The 12,242-nt window shown below is 39.5% G+C and overlaps 1 protein-coding gene across 2 annotated transcripts in view; it reads right to left on the bottom strand.

Annotated features, from left to right (window-relative positions):
• The window catches only part of UBE2K (ubiquitin conjugating enzyme E2 K), a 69,815-nt gene extending 64,747 nt beyond the window's left edge, over window positions 1–5,068 (bottom strand). Inside the window, exon 1 of one of the 2 annotated variants that reach the window (XM_073891551.1) lies at window positions 4,835–5,068. Coding sequence is in view for 1 of the 2 variants with exons in the window: in XM_025887269.2 (XP_025743054.1) it covers window positions 4,835–4,897 (63 nt within the window). In the remaining variant the exon portion in view is untranslated. The remainder of the gene's footprint in view (window positions 1–4,834) is intronic. The other variant, XM_025887269.2, reaches the window with a different exon arrangement.
• Window positions 5,069–12,242: the final 7,174 nt, after the last annotated feature.

Genomic DNA, 12,242 nt, shown 5'->3' with positions numbered 1-12,242 from the left:
CAAAGTCTTTACAATAGTAAAATAAAACAAGAAATGCACCCCAAACAGTATTACTTGAACAGGTATAATTTTTTTTTTTACCCCATCAAAAGCTTTTCTCACTCAGCCCACACCCAGAACCCCCTAAGGTACACTATTCAAATAAGTTACACAGAGCTGTAACTTATGTAACTGTAAAAACTGCTTTTCTACTCTTAAAAAAACTGTTCAAATTCCAGTTACATTCATTTCCAGCAGGGAATTTCACCTTTTTCTTTAAATCAAAAAGGAAAGAGTTTAAAAGAAAAAAATCATTCACAAAGGGAAAACAAATATAAAATCTTAAAGAGATCACTCAAAACTAGTAGTAGCCATGCTATAAACTTTTTTGTACCTTTACTGTCCATCTTTTAGATAAAATATACTACACATCTTACAAAGTTAATAGTCTGAAATGTTCTTCTAAAGAGTTTTGTCCACAGCAGTGGTTCTCAACATTTGGCAAAGTCTGGAGACATTTTAGTTGCTATAACTGGCAGGGAGCGAGGGTAAGGAGGTCGGGAGGAGGGTTAGCTGTGCTACTGGCAGCTAGTGATAGAAGCCAGGGATACTACTAAAACATCCTACAATGCAAAGAAGAGCCACTCTGACAGCAAAGAATTCATTATCCGCCTAAAATGTCAATAGTGCTAAGGATGAGAAACTATGGTCTACAGAAATCAACAGATTTACTTCTAAAGACTTGCCAACTAGTTCTATAGATCAACCTAGATCAAATATATTAAATTTAAAATGACACTAAATACAAAATCCATTTAAACACATAAAAGAAAACTTACACTACAGTAGTTTCCATGAAACCAATTTGTAATGCCATAAATTTAAATATTCCCTATTGAAATCTTAGAAAATGTTAGCAAAGTACAATTACAATATGAAAAAACTACAAATAACATATAACAAACAATCAAACATGGGTATGTGCACTGACTTAAGGGCATTTTACTTCACTGAGCTTCAAATTTTAAAGTATTTTGCAGGGGTGCCTGGGTGGCTCAGTCTGTTAGGTGTCTGACTCAGTTTCGGCTCAAGTCATGACCTCAGGGTCTTGAGATGAAGCCTGATGCAGGGCTCTGAGCTCAGTGGGGAGTATGCTTGAGATTCTCTCTCTCACTCTCCTTTTGCCCCTCCCGCAGCTTGCACTCTCTCAAATAAATATTTTTTAAAAGTATTTTGAATATTAACATCAACTAAATCTTTAGAGGTTAACACTTATTTTAATGTGTTTCTTTTTTAAGATTTTATTTATTTGTCAGAGGGAGAGAGAGAGAGACCACAAGCAGGGGGAGCAGCAGGCAGAGGGAGAAGCAGGCTTCCCACTGAGCAAGGAGCCCCATGCGGGACTCGATCCCAGGATCCTGGGATCATGACCTGAGCCAAAGGCAGACGCTTAACCGACTGAGCCACCCAGGCGTCCCTTATTTTAACGTTTAAACCTATTAAATTAGGTTGTGTTTATTTATTTTTTTTAAATTAGGTTGTGTTTAAATCCTGTAACCAGTAATACAAACCAGTCTCAGTTATTTTTAAATAATTAAAGCATGCCTATCCTTGTAAAGTAATGACAGTGTGGTACAATATAAACACAAGCAGACCTAGATCCAAATCCCAAAGCTATATGTTTGCAGACAAATAATTTAACTTCTTTGAATCTCAATTTCCTCATCTAAGAAATAAGAAATCTAAATCAAAGAAATGTTCTTGAAAATTAGCAGTAATGCATAAACAAATGGTACTGAGAGCCAGCCACTCTACAAATGGTGGTTAGTTGTTAACAGCAATAATAATAATACAACCTGTGAATACGGATTATAGTTTTATTATATCCTCACAATCAACATTTCACTTAGTAATTTGACTCATAAAATAACTATAAAATGTATTTTAATCAATTTTCCATTCCTGGCAATTTGAAATATTACTTAAAATTCACACACATATAAAATTAATGTCTGACACATAAAGGATGGATTTCCAAATAGTCTCAAGGGAAAAAGGTCTAGGTGCCTTTATTTATTATTTTAAGTAAATAATATATTTGCATGACTCAAAACTCAAAAGGGATCCTTTGATGCCTGTTACCCCAGACACCCATTCCCTTATATAGAAGTAATCAATTTTACCAATTTCTCATTGAGACAAATACATATATTTTCCCCTTCTTCCAACACAAATGGTGGCCTCCTCCACACTATTCTGCACCTTGCTTTTCACATTTGATTTATCTTGATTATATTTTAATTAACACACTCCAAGAATGGCCACTTACAACTTCTTATGGTCAGAATTCAGCAAATGTCAGCTATCTTCGTAAGACAACTTAAAAGGCCAAAAAAAAAAAAAAAATCCTCAAATCAACCGGTATTCTTAGTAAACAAGAGCAGATGAAACAAACTTTGGTAAATGTGGAGAGTTACATAAATGAAATGATGAAATACTTGGTTACTTGACCAGACACTCAAAATACTACATTTCCACACTTAAAAAGGAAACACGTGGACTGTATTACAAGTCCTTCAATAAGCTGAAAGTAATCAACATTATCCACTCATAGAACTGGGCCTACTAAATTATCAATGAAATAAAATACTGGTGAAAATAAAGCTATTTATTGGTTATAATCCAAGATTAAATTATCTGACCCTTTTCTAAATGTACTCTGCAACTTATTTTCTGGAAGAAGTTTCCTTCCAGATTTATAAAGGTACTCTTCTTAAAAAAAAATAATTTGTTGCATTTCCTATTCTCTTCCTCTGAAATACTATAATGCTTACTTGAAGCAAGGCTTCAGTATCCCTTACATATAAAAAGCAGTACTGTTTTAACAATATGCATACTAGAGCAATACTAGATTTAAGCTTTAATTGAAGTACTAAAAATATCATGATGAATGTCACCTCATATAAGCAAAGAGACCATATGAATTACGAGAGCAGTAACTTACCATTTTTAAGTAATAGAAAATAAAGTATTTGAAAGAAATCTTATATTCTCAGGCTTGTACAACTTTATTACAGAAGAAATGTTTTGGGCTGTTGGCAACTGTATTAACTGAATCTTTCATTAGGAATATATATGTCAACTATCCTGGAATATATTTTCTTGCAAATAAAAAGTTAGAATTATTGTTTCACTGTATATCAGTACAGACATTTATGACCCTATTTCTGCACTGTACCGCAAAAATACAAAGTCATCCTTCCATTCAGAGTTTTGGCACTTGAACAAATACAGAGGTCAGAGTTCATACACATGCTCTGTAAAACATCATTTCTCACAGACTACTACATTCAATCAATCTGCTAGTATTGGTTATTTTTAAGTTAATTTTAAAGAATTATATTCAACATGTCTAATTGGAAAAATGATCACTGTAGAATCAGTGACACAAATAAAGCTCAAGTACTATCATTTATGTCTATTACTCATCACATACTTAGAATGATGAATTTCACAAATCATTTAGATTATCAAAGTTCCAACATAAGAGAAAGATACAAATAATGATACATTTAACAATGGTATGTGACATCTTGAAAATAATAAGTATTTCAGCATTACTTTTTCATCTCTCTTTGTTAAATCCAAGGAGGAAAAACAACTTGGCATTCTTGTTGATTTGAGTATGAAAAATTGTACCAACACTTGCATAGTTTTGAATCAAATCGCTAGGGAATTTTAAATACATTACATAAATAAATATGGCCAACATCAGAGTAAATTCTGCAAGACTCAAGAGCAGCTTGAGACCAAAAAAAATGTTTTTAATAATTTCAGATAAGATACATCGAGACAAACCTACTCAATAAGGAGGTATAATAATGTATTGATGTGGTGAAATCCCACGTTTTTAATAGGACTTTTTCAAAAGTAAGAATCAAGTTAACTATGAGGGACATCATAATGAAGTTTCATGGCACAACACAACAGTCACAGAGGCATTGTCTTAGAGACTCTGATCTGTAACTTGTAAACAATATTTTGAAATAAGCTACTCATACCCTTCATTATTTTTTCCTAACGAAAAACATTTAAATGCCTTTAATACACCAAACAACTTGCCTTCACCCAATCAAAACGCTTTAGATGTCAACAGAAAAGAGGCCTAGAAATTGGGGGCCCGGGGGTCGGTGAAAATGAGATAATGATCTAATTCGGAATTAATTTCCTACCTCAGGTGAAAATTCCCTTATCTCCCACTCAAATAAAATAGTATCCCATTATGTCTCCTCTTCTCTCCCAACACCGAACTAAGGAGGGAGTAACTCTGAACGTCCTTCTTTCATCAATACCTAAGGCCTTTTACCGCTCCTTCCCAAAGGAAAGGACAGTGGAGGCCAAACAGGCTATAATGTAGAATACCCTTAAAAGTGTGGGCCTTTGAGCAGCGCGGCTCTCCGGATCCAGTTACCACCTTTCCCCTTCCCCCAACCCACTTCCCGGGTTTTCTCAGGCTCGGCCTGCTCCCTCCACACCCTACAGCCACACTTCCAGCTGTTGCCACTGCCTCGGGGCTCTCTCTAGAGCTCACACCCCTCCAAGAAGTGCCCCCTTCTTCATCTGCCCCCCAAACCGTGTTCCTCTCCAGACCACCCGCCCGCGAGGCGGTCCATCCCAGGGCCCAGGGAGGGGAGGAGAAGGCGACGGAAGCAGGGGGAGACTGCTGCTTCCCCACAGGCAGAAGGGCGACCGCAAGGAGGGCCACCCAGGGGTTACCGGGGATACTGGGGTCTCCGGTGGAAAAACCCTCCCGCCCTGGGCTGGGGTGGGGGATGTCCGGGAGTTCATTTCTGACCTCCTCGCTCTTCAGCACCTCCTTGAACTCCCGCTTGATTCGCTGCACCGCGATGTTGGCCATGTCTCCGCCCGCAGCTGATTCGTACCCGCCTCCTCCGCCACCGCTACGACCACCGCCACCGCCGCCACCTCTTCCACCACCGCCTCCTCCCTCGGCGATTCACACCGGAGCACACGAACGCTGCCACTGCCACCCCGGCCGCCGCGCTCTCCTCAGTGTGGAATCACCTCCGCGCCCGGCCACCAAAATGGCGCCGGGTCCGCGCATGCGCAAGACGGTGACCCGGCCGGGCGGCGCAGCCGCTCCCGTTGTAGCCCCATACGCCTCAAACGCGAACCCGCGCCGAGCCGCGCCGCGCGTCTCTGCCGGAGCTGCGGCCGCGCGGCTCCGCCCTGCCGGCGTCTGGGGCCAGGAGGGTGCGGCTTCCGCGCCGGCCCGCCCTGCCAGGGCCTCCCGGGTCTTCTCTTGTGCCGCCGTCACTCTTCAGATCACTGCGGTGTGGTCGGGTCTTCCAGCCCATGGCCTCTGACTGAAGACTGAGACCAACCTAACGGGTTCACGCGGCCCCACTCGGCTACCAGCGCCTACAAGCGCCGTCCTGACTCAGCCAGACCCAGAACCCACAGGCTTAATGTGCCTGACTGTGTCTAGTGTATAAAAGCACCATTCCAGAACTCGATCCGGCCCATTTTCTGTTGGTGTAGCCCAGAAAAATCCAGTGCCGTCCGTTTTTGTTCTGAAGCCATTAGAGTGTCACTACTAATCCGATCGTTCCAGGTACCACACGTCACTGAATTAAGAGTGGTCGTTGTTGGGTCCCATCAGGTGTATTTCAAACAGGTACTCTATGTAGATGCCTGAGGTGGATTTAGAAGCCAGATGTTGATCTCTGAACTACTGAGATAATTAATACTGAGTTTTAATAGTTTTTCACCTCGAGTGTACATCAGAATCCCTGAAAAGCTTGTTAAAAAAAACCAGGTTGCTAGACCCCCATCCCTAGAGTGTGGGGTGGGTCCAATAATTTGCACCTCCAACAAGTTCTCTTGCTGCTACACTATGAGAACCACTAAACTAAAACATGTGAAAATAGTTTGTATATTAAAGTGAAAAATGGAGAAATAGAGGCTTCTTGTGGAGGAACGGTAGCTTTACTTCTGTAAGCCTAGGGCCTACAACGGTGTCTGGCACTAGTAGGCACTCAATAAATATTGAATGAACAAATGAAGATAAGAGTAAAATATTTTAAGTGGGAAGTAAGTTCGAAAGGCAATTTGAAAGTCGTTGCTAGGGTTTCAGTAAATAATATGGTTTTGGTGCCGAGCGGTGCTTTAAATAGAATAAGTAATAAAGGTTATTTAGTCTTTATTTCATGAGCTTCTTTCACCTAATCAATTAGTAAAGTGCCCTCCTAGAAAAATATCACAAATACACGGTCTTAGCAAAAATTACTAAAATTATGGCACCAAAAAGGAACTATCCCCCGGCAGTGAATCATTCAAGTGGAAATACATGGAAAAAAAGTTCTTGAACTTCTGCCACAGGAACCAAGAAGAGATTTTTGATCCCAGCTCTCCTCCATGCTAGCTATCTTAGCCAACCTTGGTTTCCTCATCAGCAAAATAAAGAAGCTGGATTAGATGATGATCTCTTTCAAGTTTTAAAAGCTCAGAATTCTAAAGCATCTTTTGGAAACATCTTCCAAAGTGGACTAACATAAATTATAAAAACCCTTCCAGCAGAGCCCCCTAGTGGTCCTAAGAGGAACCAACTATACCTCTGGGTCATGGTACAAGGAATTACTGGTATAAGGTAAATCATGCAATGCTATGTGTATTTGTGTCAGTACATTAAAAATAGTTATTTTGGAGCGCCTGGGTAGCTCAGTCGTTAAGCATCTGCCTTTGGCTCAGGTCATGATCCCAGGGTTCTGGGATCGAGCTCTGCATCAGGCTCCTGCTCCGCGGGAAGCCTGCTTCTCCCTCTCCCCCTCCCCCTGCTTGTGTTCCCTCTCTTGCTGTGTCTCTCTCTGTCAAAAAAATAAATAAAAAATCTTTAAAAAAAATAAATAAAAATAAATAAAATCTTAAGAAAAATAGTTATTTTGAAGTCTGCAAAAAGTGTTTTGAGTAATTTACATTTGTCAACTTCATTCAGTCCCCAATCTTAATCTTGGAACTTCAAAGAAACTTGCAACACTCAAAGCACAGGGGGACTGCTTAGAAGAGTATGGTAATTTCTTTGGCGGAGAGGGGTTTGGTCTTTTTTTTTTTTCTTGAGAGAGAGAGAGAAAGCAGGGGAAGGGCAAAGGGAGAAGGAGAGAGAGAATCTTATACAGGCTCCCCACTTAGCATGGAGCCCCACACAGAGGCTCCATCTCAAGGCTCTGAAATCATGACCTGAGCCAAAATCAAGAGTCGGACACTTAACCGACTGAGCCACCCAGGCGCCCCTGGTCATTTTTAAACACATATAATCATTGGCCTTGAAATTCTACTTCTAGGAAGTCATTCTACAGTCCTACCAGAGAATGAAGCAACTACATATTAACTGATAATGAGACAATTCCCAAAGTACATTTTAAGGCAAAAAAAGCAGTATGCTAAATGCAATGTGTTATCTTGGATTAGATCCTAGAACTGAAAGGACATAACTAGTGAAATCTAAGTAAATTCTGTAATTTAGTTAATAGTATTGTACCAATATTAATTTCTTAGTTTTGACATGGTACTATGGTTATGTAAGATGTTAACATTAGTAGAAGTGGGTAAAGAGTATACAAGAATCTCTGAAACTTTTCTGTAAATCTACAATTACTCCAAAATAAAAAGTTTACTTTTGAAAAAGCACTATGCAGTCCATATTGTATGTAGTATACCACCATATGTGTGAGGGAAGAAAGGAATATGCTGGTGTATATACTTGTGAATCCTCAAAATATCACTGGAAAAAGGCATAAGAAACTGACAGTAGGGCATATCTCTGAGAAAACAACTTAAATGGCTTGGAGAAGGCAAAATGGGAGAATTTTCACCATGTACCCTCTTGTATATTTTACCTATTCAAAACTAAATTTTTAAAAAATGGGTTTCCAGTAATGCAGATTATAAGCTCCTCACTATTATGATCTAGTTCTGGTTGATTACTTCATTAAAAATTAATTAATTAAACAAATAATTATTGAGTGCCTACTATGTGCCAGGCACAATGTAGGCCCTAGAGGTATATCAGTGAACAAGAAACAGAAAACCTCTGGAATTGCAGGATTTACATTCTGTCAGGGATAGGGAGAATTCATCTCAAAGTTCAGTCCACAGAAATGTGGGGGGTACCTGATAATGTTTTCGGGGATCAGTCTGCAATGACCAAACTATTATCATAATACAACTAAGACATTATTTGCCTTTTGCTATGTTGACATTTGCACTGATGACATAAAAGCAATAGCGAACAAAACAATTACTATACTATTAATAATTTTATTAATACCATGCACTCACTTTTGAAAATACCAGTTTTGGGGTGCCTGGGTGGCTCAGTTGCTTAACCATCTTACTCTTGGTTTCGGCTCAGGTCATGATCTCATGGGTGGTGAGATCAAACCCTACATCAGTCTCTGTTCGAGATTCTCTCCCTCTGCCCCTCCCCCCCAAATAAATAAATAAATCTTAAAAAAAGAAAAAGACAAAAAATACCAGTTTCAGAGGCATCTGGCTGGCTCAGTTGGTGGAGCATGCGACTTGATTTCGGGGTCCTGAATTTGAGCCCTGCATTGAGTATAGAGCTTGTTTAAAAAAAAATACCAGTTTTACTTTTTTTTTTTACTAAGAATTGCACTTTTATTTATTTATTTATTTAACATTTTTATTAAATGTTAATGGGCCCGGGGATCATGACCTGAGCCAAAGGCAGATGCTTAACTGACTGAGCACCCAGGAGCCCCTCACTTTTTTTAAAAAAAGATTCTATTTTTAAGTAATCTCTACACCCAACGTGGGGCTCGAACTTACAACCCCGACATCAAGAGTCACATGCTTGGGGAGCCTGGGTGGCTCAGTCGTTAAGCATCTGCCTTCGGCTCAGGTCTTAATCCCAGGGTCCTGGAATCGAGACCCACATTGGGCTCCCTGCTCAGTGGGAAGCCTGCTTCTCCCCCTCCCACTCCCCTTGCTTGTGTTCCCTCTCTCTCTTTCTGTCAAATAAATAAATAAAATCTTTAAAAAAAAAAGTCACATGCTCTACTAACTAAGCCAGCAAGGTGCCCCCTCCCTTTTTTTTTTTTACCAGTTTCACTTTAGAATGTGTTTGATGAAGCAGTAGAAATTGATTTTATTAAACTTCAACTTTTGAATACATGCCTTTTTAATATTCTTTGTCATTCATGGGAAGGATAGAGAAAGCACTTCTACTGCATACCAAAGCACATGGTTAAGCATTTGCACAATTGGTTGAGTTGTGAGCTAAATTAGCCATTATTTCCATGGAACTATTTTTACTTAAAATAATGATTGAGACAAACTATGTTTATCAAGAGTTGGGTATTTGGCAGACATTTTATCACAAATGAACTAGGTGAGCCTGTCACATCAAGGAAAACAACTGGCAGAATTTGTTGCCAATGATAAAATTCAAACTTCCAACTGAAAATTAGAGTTTTAGAACATATATCTGCCCCTGTGACTTGACAGCTTCTCAATACACTTAAAGATGTTTTGATTAAATTGATGGTGAGATTAATAAATGTGATTGCTTGAAATCATATAATGAAATGTGTTAATATTTGGAAGATCTGCATAAGCCAGTGAACTAATATTTTCTATATGACCAATGCATGATGTTACAAAATCATGCATGGGTATAACCTCCAGTCAAGGTGTGAGACAGACCAGTGGATTTTAATGTAACAGAGTACAAAAAAATTCACTGGTAACATTTCAGATTCCACATTGCAACTAACCTTTGAGGAATGACCCCTTGTCTGGATTTAGTGTAGTACTGAAGAATAATATCCACAATTATCTGAAAAAGTTATTAAAATATTTCTTCACTTTCCAACTACATATTTGTATGAGATTGAATTTTCTTCATCTACTTCAACCAAAACAATATATGCACATACTGACTGCAAAAGTATATGTGAAAATCCAGCTGTGATCTGTGTAGCCAGGCATTAAAAAGAGATTTGATCTTGGAAAACACAATTATTTTCACTCAAGATATATTATACAAGATATAAGAATGTAATAGGTTTATTATAGCATTTTTGGTTTATTATAGTAACTATATTGTTTTTTGTTTTTTTAAAAGATTTTATTTATTTATTTGAGAGAGAGAGAATGGGAAATAGAGAGCATGAGAGGGAAGAGGGTCAGAGGGAGAAGCAGACTCCCTGCTGGGCAGGGAGCCCGATGTGGGACTCGATCCCAGGACTCCAGGATTATGACCTGAGCCGAAGGCAGTCGCTTAACAAACTGAGCCACCCAGGCGCCCAGTAACTATATTGTTAAAGAGAGAGAGCCAGGGGCAAGTGGAGTGGGGGCAGAGGGAGAGAGAGAGAGAGAGAGAGAGGGAATCCCAAGCAGACTCCATGCCCATGCGGGGCTCAATCTCATGACCCTAACCCTGAGATCATGACCTGAACTGAAATCAAGAGTCAGCCACCCAACCGACCGAGCCACCCAGGCACCCCTATTATAGTTATTTTAAAATAAATGTTCCAATAATTTCTGTCTTAATTTCTAACACAATGTTGTTTAGCCCATGTAAACAAATGCTCTTTGGAATCCTGAATATTTTTAAAGAGTATAAAGGAGTCCTAAGTACATTTGAGTATACTGTACTGCTTAGGGACAAGGGTTAGATCTAAAAAGTCACACACTTTCAGAGTATATAATTTACATAAACATTATATATGTGAAGGTTGTCAACTTGGTTTTAGATTGATGGAGAGTTAATCTGGTAACTCTTCTGTTGCCTCTTACAGAACGATGTGTTTTGATCTGTTGATTCACATAAAAAAAAAAATGCAGCAAGGCATAATAGTGCTTTGCTGACCCCTGATAATGATCGCCAACATCTGAAATGTGCAAGTCTTCCTTTTTGTAATTCTTGCTAGTTACTGTTACTGCTCTTCAGATTCAAATTTCTTGTTCTTCCCAAGGCAGAGCAATTTTTTTTCCCCTACTGCCTTTTCCTGGCCTTGTTTTTACCAGCTTTTTGGAAACTTTTTTCCTTTCTTTCTCTCATCACTCCCTGTTCTACCCAAGCCTCTCATTTAACTTTTTTTTTTTTAATACCCAGTCATAACTCTGAGGTCATTTTGCCTTTTTTTCTTTCACTGAATTCTGTCCTTCCCATTTTGTGTGTGTGTGTGTGTGTGTGTGTGTGTGTGTCCTTCCCATCTTATCTTCTCTCCTCTCCCCAACCCACCCCAGCCGGGGCAAGGAGCTCTAGCGGCGAGAATGGAAAACAGCATTTAGATCCACAGTCGAACTTCTAAACTTAGCTCCAGGCCAGGGCACACCACAGTATTGATTGTAATGCACATTATATTATTCCAAATTTAGAGAACAGAGCAGACCTCCCCCCATCGTGGCTTTCAGAATATCTGCAGTATGGTTTTAGCTGGTTTTAATAGCACGGAATAGGTTTCCTTGTCTTAAGTTACTGATTTGGTTCCTGTTAGGCACAGAGGTTCTTTAGGTGGGAACTTTTTGAGGGAAGGACTTTCTAGTTTCACTCTTTCCAAGGAATACGCAGCTACAGCTGGGACATGGCTGTATGGCCCTCACATTTCACGTTTAAGACACGAGCCAACTTTCCCATAGGCTGCCCTCTGCTGACCATCTCAGTTGTTTTTGCTGAGTTGGTTGATTCCTTTTTGTCCTCTAAACCAGAGTCCTCTATTTTAGACCCTAGAACCATTGGGGCCCCAATGCAAAGATCCCAATCCGTTAGAAGCCACTCTCCAAAATCCCCTTCCTTTGGTCATCTCAAAGGCCAAGAACTTCCCCCTAAATAAAATCCACAACTAACTTCTATTCGACCCCTCAATCATATCAATTGTTTATCATTCATTTAGAATATAGAATTTCATAAATCATATAAGCCTCATTAAGTTGATCAGATAATCTTCGTTTGTTCCTGCAAATCCGCTCTACAAAATTCTCTACTCTGTGCCCCTAGATTCTGGAAGTATCATCTGCAACGTTGTCCTGACATCAATAAGACTTCATTACCTTTTGGATTTCAGTTGAGTGTGGCCAGTGAATGGGAGGCTCTGGCAGGAAATGAAGCTAAGGATCAGCAATCCTATATTTCCCTACCAAAGGCTGCAGTTCCTGTCCAATAGCTCTCCCCTCCAGCTGTAGCTACAGCTACTTCTAGAGTTCTTTTAGGATTCTGG

This window comes from Callorhinus ursinus, unplaced genomic scaffold, assembly GCF_003265705.2.
Source record: "Callorhinus ursinus isolate GAN/ISIS: 27379988/994484 unplaced genomic scaffold, GSC_fseal_2.0 scaffold4, whole genome shotgun sequence".
NCBI lineage: Eukaryota > Metazoa > Chordata > Mammalia > Carnivora > Otariidae > Callorhinus > Callorhinus ursinus.
The sequence above is the reverse complement of the archived record's forward strand: the minus strand, read 5'-3'. Positions and strand labels throughout refer to the sequence as shown.